Genomic DNA, 15,517 nt, shown 5'->3' on the forward strand with positions numbered 1-15,517 from the left:
ATCGACCCCTGGAGCCCACCTGCTGGGAAACACCCCCCCCCCGGTAACAGCCCAGAGCAGCAAAGCACTTTGCAGCATCCGCAGCCGTCCCGGGGAGGTGGGGGAGGCTGCCGCAGTGCACCAGACCTGTCCCCCCTTCCATCATCCGGGAGGCGGGGGAACTGAGGCAGAAACCTGGCGCTCTGGGGTTGTTTTGACCCACCCAGCTTCTCTGCGGAGCCGAAGGGGGGGTTGTCGCGTCCTGGGACCCTGCCTCGCGCCCTCTCTCCCCGAGCCTGGCACAGCGACTTTGGCTCTTGGCTGGACCCGTCCCGCCTTGGACCCCCTTCTGGGGACCTGCAGCGGTGCAAGGAGGCGACAAGCGACTGCAGGACGTGCAACAGCCGGGCCACGCCTGCCACCTGGTGGCACAGCCCGGGGACACAGCCAGCCCCGGGGACACCAGGGACCCCGTCCCCTCCGCATGCCCCGGAAGCAGGGGTGCAGGAGGGCTTCCCAACCTCGGCTGACCGCGCGCCAGGAATCCCCCAAAACCGAGGCAACGGCCACCCTACATGTCACAAGGCCCACAGGCAGATTTGGCAGCAGGATGCACCCCACCCCTGAAGCGGTGGCTGCAAGGAGCTGGACCAAACAGACACGCGTGCCTTGAACTAGGAGAAACAGTTGGAGCTGCTCTTGCTCCATCCTAAATCATTCCTAAGCCCACCCGGACAGTGCTGCCCTGGCTACTCCATAGAGAGACTGCTCCTGGCTCAGCTTCCCTGGGGAAGCTGATCCAGCCCCACAAAGGCAGGGATCAGGGTTGAGCTCTTCTCTCAGGAAGTGGTCAAAAGGGTGATGGTTGAGACACAAGCACAGGCAGAGAACACACTAAACAGCTCCGGTGGAGAAGATGGTTCACCGTCATCCTTCCATGGCACTGCAGAGCTGGGTGGAACACCAAAACCCTATAGCAGCTCAGAACTCCCCCCAGTTGCCACACAACCTGGTCACCCTCCCACCACAGGATCAGCTGGTAACACCCAGGAGCTCCTGAGCACAAGCTTCAAGGTGCAGAATACATTTCTGCTGGTCCTCTTCTGCTCCTGTAGCTAAGAAGGGATACACGGATCTGGTCTTCCACCAGCCCGTGTCCGTGCTGAAGCTGTGAGAAAGATGCTCAACCAAAGCACAGCACAGTGTAAGGGTGGAAGGAAGCAGGAAAATAGAGCACTGTGCAGGAGACAGACTCCAGGATGAAGTCTCATCAAGGAAGAAGCAGAACCACAGAAAGGACAAGCAATATTGGGAACTTTTTCTTCATTCACCCACCGAGAAACAGAAATAGGATCATTTCTGGATGTATTTCTTTTGGAAATGAGCCAAACTGGCAGCTAGAATCAAAGTCTTCAAAAAGTCTATACAAAGATGTATCATACAAAATGTACAGGAAAGTTCTCAAAAAAAAACCAAACCAAAACAACAACCAACCAACAGACAGACAATACAACATAAGGAGAGCAAAGATGTGAAACCACAGCTAACAAACAGGTCCTACCCCTTCTCCTGAGGGCAGCAGCTGTATCTGGCCAACACACTCTGAACACAAAATACATTACACTATATACAAGACTGTATAAAGATCAGCATTCCCTTTGGTCTAACCAGGAGCTCTCCAGCATGAAGTTGGGGCAGTTCAAACAATCTGCTCATGGAAGTGTTACATGCCAAGAGGGGAAAAAAGTCCAAGGGAATGAAATGGTCAACTCTAAACCATAACCAGAATACAGCCAGGCCACCAAGGCTACAGCATTTAACAGTCAGTTCTGGCCAGCCAGTGCTCTGAGAGCCAGAGCACATCACTCCATCTCGGTGAAGCGAGCGAACATGGCTTTCCGCACAGCATCTTTGTAGGAATCTGCAGTGGAGACACCATAGGAGCTGCCCTTGGCTCCCAAGCCAGCTCCTCTCATTCGTACTTGGGCCTGCAAGGCAAGAGAGACATACTTCAACTCTCCAGCAAAAGGCCACACCATCACACAGACCACAGAGAAACCCATTCAGCTCCCCCGGGGATCCTAAGCTGCTGTAACTACCAACACCAGATCCCATAACATCCCACGCTTGTTGGCTTCACAGTGCTCTGACCCCAGCCCAGCAGCAGCTGAAACAAACCTGCAGAGAAGAGCACAACCCAGAGCACAGACAACCCTGGAAAGCCAACAGCCAGAGGGAGAGCAGCCCACCCTGAACAGCACCAGTGTAGTCAGCTGAAGTGCAGGCCTGCTGCCACACCACCTCAGGAGCAGAAGGAAGCACAGCTCTGCTTGTCTTAGCTCTAGCACGTGACAGGACAAATAGGAGCAGGGGCCAATGCCAACAGAGGCAGCTTTGCTGTGGATGGCACAACTTCTTCCTCAAGAGATCAGCAGCAGTGAATGCTTCTGGATAAAAAGCAGGCACTAATCTCACCAAGAAAGCATCCATCTCTACTCACCTCAATGGGTGCTGTGATGCCCTGACATTTTCTTCCCAAGCCTGAACCTTCCCTCCAGCCCATGGCCTGCAGCATCTTGTTGCCTATATTACTGTTGTCAAGGCCATCTTTGGTGGGCTGCTCGTAATTACTGCAGAAGAAGAGATGAGTTAACCAAGCTGCTCTTTATGTGTACTGAAGCAATCACTGAGAAGCTTTTGGATACATACACTGAGCCAGCATCATAGACCTTCTTGCGCTTCGGCTCAGGGGGCTCAGGGATCCCATACTTCTCCCGCCTCTCAGCTGCTCTGTCTCTGTATTTCATCTGCACAAAGGAACCAGAGTTAGTATTATTTTTAAAGACTCTTTTGTTCATCTTTGAGCTACCAAAACTAAATGCTTCCTAAAGCATTCCTAAAAAGCTGTCCGCTGCAGCCTCCTAAAACACCTTGGCTAACACCACAGAAACAAGAAGCTCAACCACAAGTCCCACATCAGAATATGTGCTGGGGTGTAGGAAGATCCCAGCCCAAACATCTGCTCGATTCCCAAAGGCTTCTGGTCCCAGTTTGACAGCCCTGTACTGAGGGATGCCTCTTGCTAAGCAGAAGCTGTGGGATACAGAACACAGCTCTTCAAGTAACAGGACAGCTCTGAACCTCGACCCAAGAAGGGGTTGGCTTACAAGGATTATCTCAAATGACGTGTGTCAGGATAAGGAGAGCTCAACAGATCATCTGTGCAGGTTTTCCATTAGCTACTCATCTACTCATCTGCTCAACACTGACCTCCCTCTCACGCAGCTCCAAGGCTTCAAGTTCCTGCTCAGAAAGCTTTGATCTCCTATAGATATCCATGTTTTGCTGAAAGAAGAAGAAATTCCCATTACCACATGCACAACAGCTCTTTTAACCTAAGTAGCTGACCTCTGGAAAAGCAACAAGCCACGTGCAACTGTTTTTGAGTTTTCCAAACTGCAACATGCATCATGGCTTTGAGTTACACACTGGGGTAAGACAACCAAGTCCCCTCCTGACAGCACAGTGAACTACCTTGTGCAAGTCAGACAGCTGCTGGTGCCGAATCAGAGCATCTTTGTTTGGGAACTGCCTTCTACATAGCAGACAAGCCATCTTCTTCCAGTCAGTCAGCTTCTCTTCCTCGTTCTCCATTCTTTCCAGTAAGTCCTCATCGTTGTCGCTGTCACCGCTGTAGGCAGCCACGAGGCCACGCTGGAAGGAAGGACAGAGTCATGGGGACTGCAACAGTGTCACCACTGCCCAGAGGAGAGCCCGGAAAGGGAACACGGAAGCTGTAGGTGTTTGCTGCACAGGAGAGGCATCACTTTAAGATGTGATTCAAAAGAACTACATACTACAGTGGCTGCAAGAGATAGCTGAGGCTTTGAGGTTTCTCAAAGCACTGTACTTAAATTGTTGTTTGGCTAGTGGGAACTCCCTCTTGGGGCTGGAAGAAATCACAGCTTTTCTCAGTGCATCTCAGTCATTTAATCTACTATACATGCACCAGGCCACTGCAACCAGCATAACCTTCCCAGCGTGGCCTTGTGGCTGCTGTGGATATCCAAGTTGAAAAGCAAGTATCCTCTGACACGCCTTCCCAGCAAACTTTGAGAATACCTTTGTAGAGATCTCATACCTTCAGTGGATTGTCATCGTCCCCGTTTTTCAACACCTCTGGCAATATCTGCTGCCTCTCAGACAGAGCTCCCTGGATGAGACAAGAACACCATGAGCACCCAGCTGTCTGCCACACCTCACCTCACTGCATACTACTGCCAGCACCTTCACCTTTTTCTCAAAGAGGGCAAAGCCTGCATCTGCAGCTGCTGACTCCTTCCGCTCCTCCTCCCTGTTGCTCAGGGGCTGGAAGCTGTTCTTGAAGTTCTCTTTCTGTTTGTTCAAACTCTTTGCCCAGCGCTCCATGTCTTTAGCAATCTGAAATGCAGAGTGGTTGGCTCAGACAGCTCCCCTCACAGCTAGCCATCTCCAGTGACACAGATTCAATCTTGCACAGCTTCCAGAACAAGTCAACCCACTACCTTTTATTTTTACATCACAGGACACTGGATGTAGTGCAGCTGTTTCCCCATATTCAGTGTTCAAAGACACCGCAGCTTGGTTGTTTTACTGTATGAACCCTTCTTATCAATCTAATCCTCCGAGTGACAGCTCAGTTATACTCCCACTGGCCCTGGCAGGATTCCATGTGCGTTCCTCCTATGCAGAGCTTATTTCTGCACTGATGTCTTGCCAATTCCACCTCTCCTCAGTCCTCTACAAAGCCTGCAAGTTGCAGGCATGCACTCCACTGAAATAATCTAGGATTTCTTTTGTCATGAAAAAGGAGAACTCTTATCCCATTCCACAGGAGACTTTAACTCAGTTACAATCCTGTTTTGTCTTATACCTGTTGAGCCGTTTTACTTTTCGGCTTCTCTTTCTTCTCCTTCACTTCTTTGGTGGTGGTCGTGGTAGTTGTTTGTTGGTATGTGACACCTTCTGCAGCAGGCATGTATGTCTCCTTTTCCCCATCCCAGTAAAGGTACTGCTGGGTTAAGGCATTGTAGTAATACTGCCGGAGGAAAAGACAGTCAGACAGTTAACACCTCGCCCAGGCCAAGCGTCCGAGGGACAACCCACACAAGCTGCCTGATTCAGACTACCACGTCACACGGGAAGGCATTCTGCAGAGTCCAAACAGGTTTTGTGAACTCCACAAAGGAGTCAAAAGGCACCGAGTGGCTAAAGCCTCTGTCCCCAGAGGCGTTCTTCACAACAGCACTATGGAGAACCTTTTGTCTCTCCCAAGAGACAACCCACCAGAGCCCAGAGCTGAGTGCACTTTGCTGGGCACTCCACAATGAAATAGCTCAATTATGGTGTCTGTGACAAGTGCTAGTCCTGTATGGGCCAAACTGGGAGAAAAAAAAAATGAAGAGCTATACCAGAGTGAAGTCCCAGCCCTACACACACTGCTGAGTTATTTGCAACATTTGTCATTTTGTGCACCTCAAAAATCAATCCCTCTCTCATGGTCAGACAGGGAACTAATGGACCTTAACAGTCAATACAGGTGGGAAGAACTTGTGTTTACCTGGGAATTAGGATCATAGTAGAGCCCTGTTATAGGATCATAATAATATCCTGAAGATTCATCATATTGGTAGGTAGAAGTGTCGGGGACAGCTGTAAAAAAATTAAAGTGTGGGACATGGTCGTTCCAGTTGAATGCAGACAGGTATCTTTCTACATTTCAGGTAAAATTCTGAGATAATTAGCAGGCACGACCACAGACATGTCTGTAAAGGGCTCTTAATCACCCATGCAGAATATGCTCTCCAGGGACAGCTTCACCACCAGCAAACGGTGATAGAGCACTCAGCCAAAGCCAAGTATCTCTCCTGCTATACTGTGACAGAAACCTGTCTGCAGGAGCACCTCCCAACTGCTTACCATACTTGGTTCCAGGGACTACGCCGGTTGGGGCAGCTGTTTGTGCCTGAGTGCTCGTGGTAGGTGGTGCTGACTGTGTCTGGGGAAAAAGAAAAGCAAAACCAGGAATCTCAATTAGAAAAATCTGTCACTGAGGTGCAAGAAATCAAGGACAGTGAGCCAAGGCATGAGCAGCCCACACCACACATCCAACAGCTGGCTGCTCTTCACCAGTAATGTTAGTGCTCAGCCTTAACAAAGAACAGAACTACCACAGAGAAGAAATGGTAGATGACTTATGACCACAAGCACTGTGACTAACCCAGGACACTCGGCAGCTCTGCTGTATCACCCACTTCAAAGAGCAAGAGACACAGCTAAGCCAGATATGCCACATAACCCTGGTATTGAAGGCAAGGAGTCATTAGTGCTGTAATTACCGGAGAGTCAGGTGAGTTTGTCTGTTGATTGTACAACTGAGGACTCTGGGACACAACTGCAGCTGTGGTGGTAGTGACTGGAGCTCCTGCCAGAGAACAATAATGGATAAGCCAACTGATTTGTAAAACAGTACTTCATCCTAGGGCTAAAATTACTTTGTTTACAGTTTCAGCTCCTAATTCCAGCTGCAGCAGCCAAACAAGGCAATCAACATTCAAAAGGAGACAGATACACAGTGGGTATTTTCTTCCCAGACAAGGAACAGTTTCCTTTTCAGGAGGAAATATTCTGCTCCCAAAGCCAGTGATTCCTGATCTCTGACAGCTGCTAGCACTAAGATTTGTCTAGAGCTGCTTACACAGTTCTCATGAGTTCAAGGCTTTAGTCAGTAGTCTGATAAGGAGGTTGCTCTTTCATATGACAGACTAGAGTCCCACTTGGAACAGATTTGTTATGGTTCTCCAGTAACATGTACTCATCATTCACATTTTAAGAGCAAAATGAGCCAAGTCTCACTTTACCTAGCAAGCTAACATAAAGGCTAAGGTAAAATACCACAATTGCAAAATTATAATAAAAATACCCAGCATCTTCCACATGTCAGAAATACTACCTGATATGGTAGCTGTGTCTGTGTCCAACACCCCTCCTTGATTTTGGTAATACTGCTGATAATCCTGGGAGTACTGCAAAGGGAAATGAATGACAATGCTACATGAGTAGCTACTCAAATAACCACCACCTCCTGGTTAAGAGGACAACCACCACAACTAACCTGAGCATATTGTGTGTAGCCATCCTGTCCTGATTGGAGGTAGCTGTAGTCAAGGGTGCTGCCTTCTCCAGTCTGTGGCTGAAATTCAAACAGGTGATTTTTGTCAGGAAAAAGTAAATTACTGCAGGTAAGAATTGCAACACTACTTAGGCTCTAGCCTGCCAGAGCACATGTGTCATAGCATCTTTGGTCAGTTCAACCAAGCAAGTGGTCAGCAGTGAAATTAAACACTTTTGTTTTCACTTTCAGGAAAGGACTATGAGCAAGTCTCCAAATCATACCTGAGTGGATGACCACTGAGCTGCAGCAATGGCTGTACTTGCCACAGAGAAGGCGCTGACTCTGTTACCATCGGGGAGCAGCAAGTCTCTGTTAACCACAAAAATAACTGATCTGAGTAAATACTGCTTTTTTTCTGAAGGGTCTCCCTATGCAAGGAGGTAGAGTCTGCCCTTACATGTCAATTTCTTGGCAGTTATAAAACACTTTGACCATAATCAATAAACCAAAGCACCACTTAGCAAGTAAAGGAACTGCAGGTTCATTGCTGTACAGTCAGTAACAAGTCACTAGGGTCTCCAAGGAAACAAGTGTGCTGTGTACACAAGCAGATACCACGTTATCCTCAGAGGACTGGAAAACCAGGGTGGTAGGACACACTGTTTTCACTCTCATCACACGTAGAGAAGAGCAGAGTGCATTCAACACAAGACACGTAAGTGAAGCAAAACTTTGGAATGACAGTAATCTTGGAAAAAGCCTGGGTGACAACAAATCTCTAATATAAAAAGAAGGGAGAGAGGATAAAATGAAATAAATTGCTACTGCAACTCACTTTCTGGCACTCTTCGCAAAGTCAACGCCAATTGTTTTGCCATCAATTTTTAATGGTGGCTGAAGACTTTGTAAAATCTGCAGCAGTTGAGAAGCATCCTACAAGAAGAAATACTCATTATTATGAAAGGAAGGTTACTGAGGATTTAGAAGTTCCCAAAGCTCCAGCTTTTCACATACAGCCACTGAAAGCAGATAAAGCTCTAAGAACAACTCCCATCTCCTCACACTACACAGGCAAAGGAGAACAATGGGGCCCACCACAGCCTATGTGCCAATAACGCAGGTTTCCCTGAGTCACTGAATATTAGACATTTTCTAAAATCTTAGCTTTATAAAGCAAATGTATGTCTCAAATTACTCCAAAAAGGAGGCCAGCAGAGACTGACATCGGCACTTGTTTTCATCCAACCAACTGTCCCACTCTGCCTAAAGCAGGTCCAGATTGTGTTCCTGGCTGACTTTAGTATATGCAGGAACGAGGTTTTACCACCCTTCAGGACCTGGTGCCAACATCTGACCTCACGGTTAAGAGGTCTTCCCTGCACCTCCTTGCAATTTCCCATGTTGTAATTTATGGCTATTGCCTACTGTCCTATCCCAGTGTACACTCAAGAGTGTCTCTGCTGTCCTGACACCCTCCCACTGGAAGTTGCAGAGAGCAGCAAGATCCCCTTCCTCCTCCTTCTCAAGATGGAGGAAGCACAATTCTGTGGGCACTTTCTCCCACATTATATGCCTCAGCAACTAGTGATCAAAATACAATCCCACACCATTATTTCTGTGATCCAAGCACGAAGCTAGCCTTCCAATCACAACAGCACTCTGCTACAAGAATAGCTTTCAGTGTGCTTACAACATCCTAACCACCTCCTTTCCAAGCCACATCTAGTGATGAACAGCTCTGACACCCTGAGTGTCGATTGACCCCTCTGGCAGTCCTTCAGACAGCTCCAAGGCTCAACATGTTTCAGCTACAAAAGAAGGATAACAAGCTGTTTCTCTCCAAGGCATCAGTCAGGCCCTCACCATGGCAGAAGACAGCTGCACAAAGGCAAAGCCTCGATTTTGCTGGGTCTGCTTGTCTTTGATAAGACGAATGTTATTGACTGCCAGAGACGCATACGGAGACAGGGCAGTCATGATGGATTCCACTACTGTGTGAGGAGCAATGTTTCGGAGAATGATGGCTGAGGAGAAGAAAAGCCTGGCATTAGCTGTGCATATAATGGCTTTCCAGAGTACTTCAAGCCCTTCAGCAGGCAGTCTGAGGTACAGGGAGAATTTAGTACCCATGTTTACATTTCACATTATACAATAAAAGATTACTTACTATCACAATAATAATCCACAGACTGAACAGCTTCAGCTGCTCCAGGTGGCACCTCCTGCTCTGAATCTGCATAAGAGGAAAATACTTTATAGTCAAAATATGGCTCATTCACCGAAATTCAGCATTTCACAAGCCAGCCCAGGCTCTACAGTGAACTTTGTTTTGTACACAGGACAGCAGATTCCCACAAAATCAAACACATCCAAAAAGGTTAATATAACCTACCGAATTTGTCGGCTCCACAGCGGAAACATTTTAGCCTCCTCCTGAAATTGTAAAGGCAGCACTAGGAGGAACAAGAGAACTCCAGTAAAAACTCAGATAATTTGTAACAATGCTGGCATTTGCTGCACAGTAACGAAAACTAGACATTCAGACAAAGCTAAACCCACCAGAACCACCGAGAACAGCAAAATCCGCCCTTGTCAGATGTTTTTCAGAATGTTCCGGCTACCTTCTCCCTAGTCATCTTGTATTTAGTTATTTTAACTCTGTGGTCTTCAACTTACAATCCCAGGCACAATAAATACTTTAATGCTAAACTGAAAAATGGGCTGGAAAATAAGTTCTCTGTGGGCAAGAAGTGTAAAGCCTGGTCTTCATCTTATTAAATCATCTCCACTTGAGAAAGGTCAAACAAGGAGAACACAGCAGCAGTAAGCAGCAGACCAGCAGCAGTTACAACACCGTATTAGCCATCACCTAAAAACTTCATATTCCAGTGCAGATCACTGCCCAACCCCTGTGTTTCCTGGGCCAACACCTATCACTTCATGTACGTTGCCACCAGAGCTACAAAACCTGTTCATTCCTGTGTCTTACCATTGTGACAGACAGACCAGCAGTACAAGCATATCTGAGTCATGTATCACTTTCTTCAAACCACAGAGATGATGAAGAGCACTGAAGCTGAAACAAACTCGCCCTGATACAAACATGCACTGTACCTTGTTGCAAAGCCAGTCTTCAAATTTAGGCCTGGGGTTGCTGTAGTGCATTGCAATCTGCTTCCCTTGAATCACCAGCTTTTTCTGCAAAAAAAGTGACTTCAATTATTCCTGTATCAAGGTACACATGTCCATTTTCCCATGGCAGAGCACCCTTCGGAGGAATCAGTGCTCCTGAATTACATGGACAACATATGGGGAGGATGTGGAGGACAACCACCGCCACCTACACCCTGCCCATCCAATCCTGCAGAGAGGAGGACGAGGGCAGTAAGAAAATGGGATGTGGAGCAAAGATAAACGGAATCAGGGAGTGTTGAAAAAGCTGCCAAACGCTAAACGCTGCCATGGAACCAGGAAGTGTCTCGAAGGAGACAAAGTCCTAATTTGCTGTGTTCAGGATTAACACATTTTAGGAGTCTCTTTGCCCCCACATTTCTATTCACTTCTGGTATAGCACTGAGCGACTTTTTAAACAGGTCTTTAGGTGACTGCTTCACTTCATCCCCTACTCCAAACACCCCAGACATTTTAACAACCACATTTGGATTGCTTTTCCAAGCACTTTCTTCAGAAATGTCCCTTTGAAAATACAGTAATTCCCCCAAAGGGGCCCTGCTTCTTGGAGGCTGGGTTACAAGTACCATCAACTGACAAGTAACTCAGAGTGGTTTCCTTTGACTAATGCATCAGTTCAATTGGAAGCCTGCACAAGAGGTTTGCGTTCTTCATTCAGGCAGGAGCTCTCCAAAATGAGTAACTAGACTGCAAGTGAAGCTTCTCCAAGGGTAGGAAAAGTTCATAATGCTTTCAGCATGTCCTCTCACTCTGACTTCAGAGGAGTTAGGAATTTGTATCTATTTAAGAAGCCTTGATTCTCAGCCTCACACTTTGCCAAGCGTGAGTATGCAGAATGCCCTTTCAAAATATGGCCATCAACATATTTTAGTTAAACAGGTGGAAGTACATCTGAGGAAGCACCTACTAGAGGCCAAACCCCAGACCTTTAATAGAATTATTTTTATAGCAGGTTGGCTTCAGAGGTAGCACAGAAGTGCCAGGACCAGTGGCTTTTCTGATACCAGGGTCTGACAGAGATCTAGCATGTAGCATGAATAAGTCTCTCACATTCTTCATAACTAAAGAGGGCAAAGCCATTTCTCCTACCGGCAGGAGGGAGGGTTGGAGGGCCCAGCATTCACTGAATATGCACACATAGAAACAAAGCTGCTGGCATAGTTGCAATTCATCATTCTTTCATCTAACAGTCAGCAACTGGGCTGCTGGGGAGATTCTACTTTTTCCCTGCTGCTAGGGTGGCTGGTTACTGGAGTGAATTTGAATAGGTTTTAATAAATTATGCATCAGTACAGCTTTGTATATATTAAAACAATCTAGTTTCTGAAAATATGCTCAGCATTAATTTCTTGATATAACTTTTTCCATTGCATCCACCAGCCCTACTGAGCAGCATGTTAGGAAAAGGTAATTTGAATGCTGCTCTCTGGCTGGGAAAATGACCCATAGTACAGGACACAAAGTATTCCAGCATAAGGCACACAACTTCCATCTGCTGGAAGTAACTGCCCATGAATCCCATTACAGTGCCATTTCTTCACACATAGTAAGAACAGGGCAGAAGAGCATTTCTTATGCTGCCCAGACACCTTCACATCAAATACTTGGTTGTTTAAAAAAGCTTGATAGACTTTTCTCACTTAAGACAGCATTTTTAAGCTTTGTTGTTAAAACATATTAGGAATATTCAAAAAAGGAGCAACAGCAAGTGACACTGTTTGCAGTGCAACCCAAAAATCTCACTGGAATAGGAACTATAGACTCTTACTGCATTTTGGCTTCTTATCAAATCATACTCCATAAAAGCCAAAATACACAGTGTAATGTATATGAGAACTCAATCTCCACGAGATTTAGTTGGAATAAGCAAGTTTTTCCTCTAGAGGAGCCAGTTCTCCCTTTACCGGGGGGAACACAGTATTGCCACCAACTGACACTTCTCTTTCAGGGTTAGTAACAACGTAATGCAGTGATCTGAGCCTTCTCTGGCGACAGAGAAGGAAAGGTCAGGTGGATATAAGTGAGGACTTTTTTTAAGGACTACTTGCTAAACATTCATGAGTCAATTACATCAAAACCAAGTCATTTCAAACAATGGCACATTATGCCACAGAGTGCTCAAAATAGGCAATTTTCTCTCCTAATTTTACCTGATATTTTGTCCTACTGTTACAAATTTTAATATATACAAAGCTTTCATTCTTTCAAATCACTGTTATGGAACAAACCACTCCTTCCACCTTTACTTTTTCCTTTTTTTTTTTTAAACTGTACAGACTTGTTCCATTTTCAGGAATATCTAGACTTGGTGAGTGAAGCAACCTGATTGGCTTCCATCCAGCTGGTAGCATCTTGAAAGTGATAAAACTCCACGAAGGCGAAACCACGGCTTACACCTAGAGACAGCATTCAGATATAGACGGGATACTTGTGTTAGTCAGTTCCTTTAAAACAGGTGAATCTCTCTCCAACTGCTTCATTACTTCATGACAAAGCAGCTTTACAAATGCGACGTCAACTGCTGGGATCTGCTCGTTATTTTGCCATGGCAAGGAACCAAGCTCCCTTAGCTGGCTACATTTCACTCCACTTGAATCCACGTTTAAAGGTAACCATGCAACAGACTACATACTATTAAAACAGGTTTATACTAGTACTACTTACCAATACCTGTTAACAAAAACCCCTGTAGACAGACTTCTTTTAACATGTTGACCAGCTATCTAAAAGTCTTCCAAAAGCCACATTCCTTAGCCATGGCAAACCCTTTATTTTTTTTTATTGCATGTGCTTGCAGTTTGGGGACAATTCTGGATACTCTTTTGGGCTGGGGAAGAGGAAGGTGATGTCAAAAACTGGATTAAGAGCTCTCACCTGTCTTTCTTTTCATCAGCCTCACGTCTGCAGGCTGAGGACCTTCAAAGGACTCAATAAGCTCGCGAATCTGCATGAGATTTCAATCAGAAAGTTAAATTATCGTATCTTGGCAGACAGCTACAGGAGTCACAGAAGCAACCTACCTCACAGTACATGCAAGAGATACTAACACAACATTCCCAACACTACCTCAGAGAAAAAGAAAACCTCTAAGGAGAACCTCGCAGCGAACTGACGAGCACCAGAGAACTCACATAGTCCTTTGCTATGCTGAACAACTGTGGTGTTCACTTAAGACTACAGAATCCTCCAGAATGTGAGTCACTTTTCTCTAGTGTTCCAAGGTTATTTGTGCAACATGTGGCAAATACTGTGCTTCTTCCCAAGTTTTTATGAAGAACACTCATCCCTCTCCTTGCATACCTGAGTACCCCTGGCTTCTAGCAAAGTAAAATAGTAACACTACCCTGCAAGGCTCCATGATGTATGTATTCTTAAGCCTTGTGCTACAGTTCTCATCATCTAACAGTTCCCCTTTTGTTTTGTAGGGGATAAAGTAGATTTGTGGAGAATGTACTGTCAAAGAACAAGCTGAAGAGACATTAGTTTTTTCAGCCATAACAAAGCTGCTTAAGTTGTGGCACAAGCTACAAAAATTTCTGTGGAGAGGCATACAGGAAAAACATTACTTTTTTTTAACGCGACAGCAAAGACAAAAGGAGGTCTTTAGCAGCTCTTCTAGAGCTCAAACTACATTACATAAACCAGAACTGCTCAAACCTGATCTGAAACTACTCATTTACATGCCAATTGGAACGGACCTCCCTCAGTGCAAATAGTTTTTTCATTAAAAAATGGGAAAAGCTGGAAAATATGTGCAAAATCTTAAGTGTCAAAGCAATGACTACTTGGAAATAAAAGCAGTTTTCTTAAGATGCATCATCTACATTCTAAAGATGAGTTCAGAATTAAACTTTCCTATACATGATGCTGCAGTTATTTGCCCAACTGTAGAGCAACATTAATACCACAGAAACAAAAACTGTTCTGAAACACTGTGTTATGTCTGACTGTCTCATTTGGGTGCAGGACCCTACATTTTTGTCAAGCACTTACAGAAATATTAGAACAGCACAGGACGATTAAAAAAACCACTCAGTATTATGACAGTGAATAGTCCAGGAAAAAAAAGAAAACAATTCCACTGCCCAAACAGTGCAAAAGGATTCTCTGTGTTGGCAACGCATGCGCTAAGATCTGAGGCAGAGGTGGAGTCTGCCTGAAAACAAACTGCTAAAGTGCAGCTCCTGCAGGGCTCCCAGCCACCCCTTAAATAACAGCTGTGGGCTTGTACCTCGGTAGCCAAAGTAATCCAGCAAGGAAGAAAAAAACTATAAGACTGATTAAAAAAAGAAAGCTCGAAGGTCATCACCTTCAACAGCCTTCTACTAAGAAGTTAGATAACCGTGTAACAAGCTCATCTGTACTTCCTCCATCAGCGCCACAGCAGCCATTTTATGACTCCCACAGCTGTGCCTACACAAAGCAGCTTTGTGCAGGGCCGTGCTCAGTCTGCGTGTGTAACCCCACCAGTCAGAGCTTCTGGCCTCAATATAACACCCGGAAAAATACAAATACCTCTTTCTCTGTCTCTCCGCAACCTCCCAGGGACGGGGGGGGTGTGGAAAGAGAGAAGGACAAAAAAATAATCTGCCTCTTCCCTCCTATGCGGAAAACCAGAAAGCAGGTAGTTTAAAATCCTCCCTTAGGGAAAGCGCCAAAATGTGCAGGAAAATAAGACTATTCACAGATTGTTTTGCTTGAAAAAAAACTGCTCAACATTCAACTGACCTCTGTTACTTAACAGTGACGGTTTAAACCCTTTAAGGATTCAAAATGGCAGCGCGACCAGCATGCGAAGAGGGGCCACCATGATGCAGCTTTCAACAAAATGGCAGCAGCCACTACCGGCCGACACAAGCCACGGTCTGCCCCGGGTGCAGCACAAGCAAAGCCTCTTCCCGGCTACTTACATCGTTCTCCGTAACTGTGATGGGAAGGCCACGTAACATGATGGTTTTGCTTTCTTTCTCATCGTTAATGTCGTTCCTGTAGTCGTGCTCTCCGTAATCGCCATCGGAATGGTATCCATCTTCTGATTTGTCACTGTTCCTGCGCTCCCGCTCCCTCTGAGAACAGCGCCCACCGTTACCCACCGCAGCGCGGCCCCGCAAGGACACCAACCCGAACCCACACCGACCCCCCGTGCAATCCCGGGCCTGTCCCGAGGCCCGGGCAGGACGCGCAGCTCCAACC

At 46.1% G+C, this 15,517-nt stretch overlaps 1 protein-coding gene across 1 annotated transcript in view; it reads right to left on the reverse strand.

Moving 5' to 3' along the window:
* Positions 1-1,659: 1,659 nt before the first annotated feature.
* Positions 1,660-15,517, reverse strand: part of RBM5 (RNA binding motif protein 5) — a 15,007-nt gene continuing 1,149 nt past the window's right edge. Inside the window, exons 2-23 of the mRNA XM_009995822.1 lie at positions 15,235-15,390; positions 13,199-13,268; positions 12,647-12,720; positions 10,247-10,330; positions 9,525-9,585; positions 9,300-9,365; positions 8,996-9,156; positions 7,968-8,065; positions 7,414-7,501; positions 7,133-7,210; positions 6,971-7,043; positions 6,357-6,442; positions 5,938-6,016; positions 5,579-5,670; positions 4,892-5,056; positions 4,273-4,419; positions 4,121-4,192; positions 3,514-3,693; positions 3,250-3,324; positions 2,689-2,786; positions 2,480-2,609; positions 1,660-1,967 (exon numbers count right to left, since the gene is read on the reverse strand). Coding sequence (XP_009994124.1) covers positions 1,842-1,967; positions 2,480-2,609; positions 2,689-2,786; positions 3,250-3,324; positions 3,514-3,693; positions 4,121-4,192; positions 4,273-4,419; positions 4,892-5,056; positions 5,579-5,670; positions 5,938-6,016; positions 6,357-6,442; positions 6,971-7,043; positions 7,133-7,210; positions 7,414-7,501; positions 7,968-8,065; positions 8,996-9,156; positions 9,300-9,365; positions 9,525-9,585; positions 10,247-10,330; positions 12,647-12,720; positions 13,199-13,268; positions 15,235-15,390 — 2,259 coding nt within the window. The 3' untranslated portion in view covers positions 1,660-1,841. The remainder of the gene's footprint in view (positions 1,968-2,479; positions 2,610-2,688; positions 2,787-3,249; positions 3,325-3,513; positions 3,694-4,120; positions 4,193-4,272; positions 4,420-4,891; positions 5,057-5,578; positions 5,671-5,937; positions 6,017-6,356; positions 6,443-6,970; positions 7,044-7,132; positions 7,211-7,413; positions 7,502-7,967; positions 8,066-8,995; positions 9,157-9,299; positions 9,366-9,524; positions 9,586-10,246; positions 10,331-12,646; positions 12,721-13,198; positions 13,269-15,234; positions 15,391-15,517) is intronic.

Source organism: Chaetura pelagica, unplaced genomic scaffold (assembly GCF_000747805.2).
Source record: "Chaetura pelagica isolate M959 unplaced genomic scaffold, ChaPel_1.0 scaffold114, whole genome shotgun sequence".
Taxonomy (NCBI): domain Eukaryota; kingdom Metazoa; phylum Chordata; class Aves; order Apodiformes; family Apodidae; genus Chaetura; species Chaetura pelagica.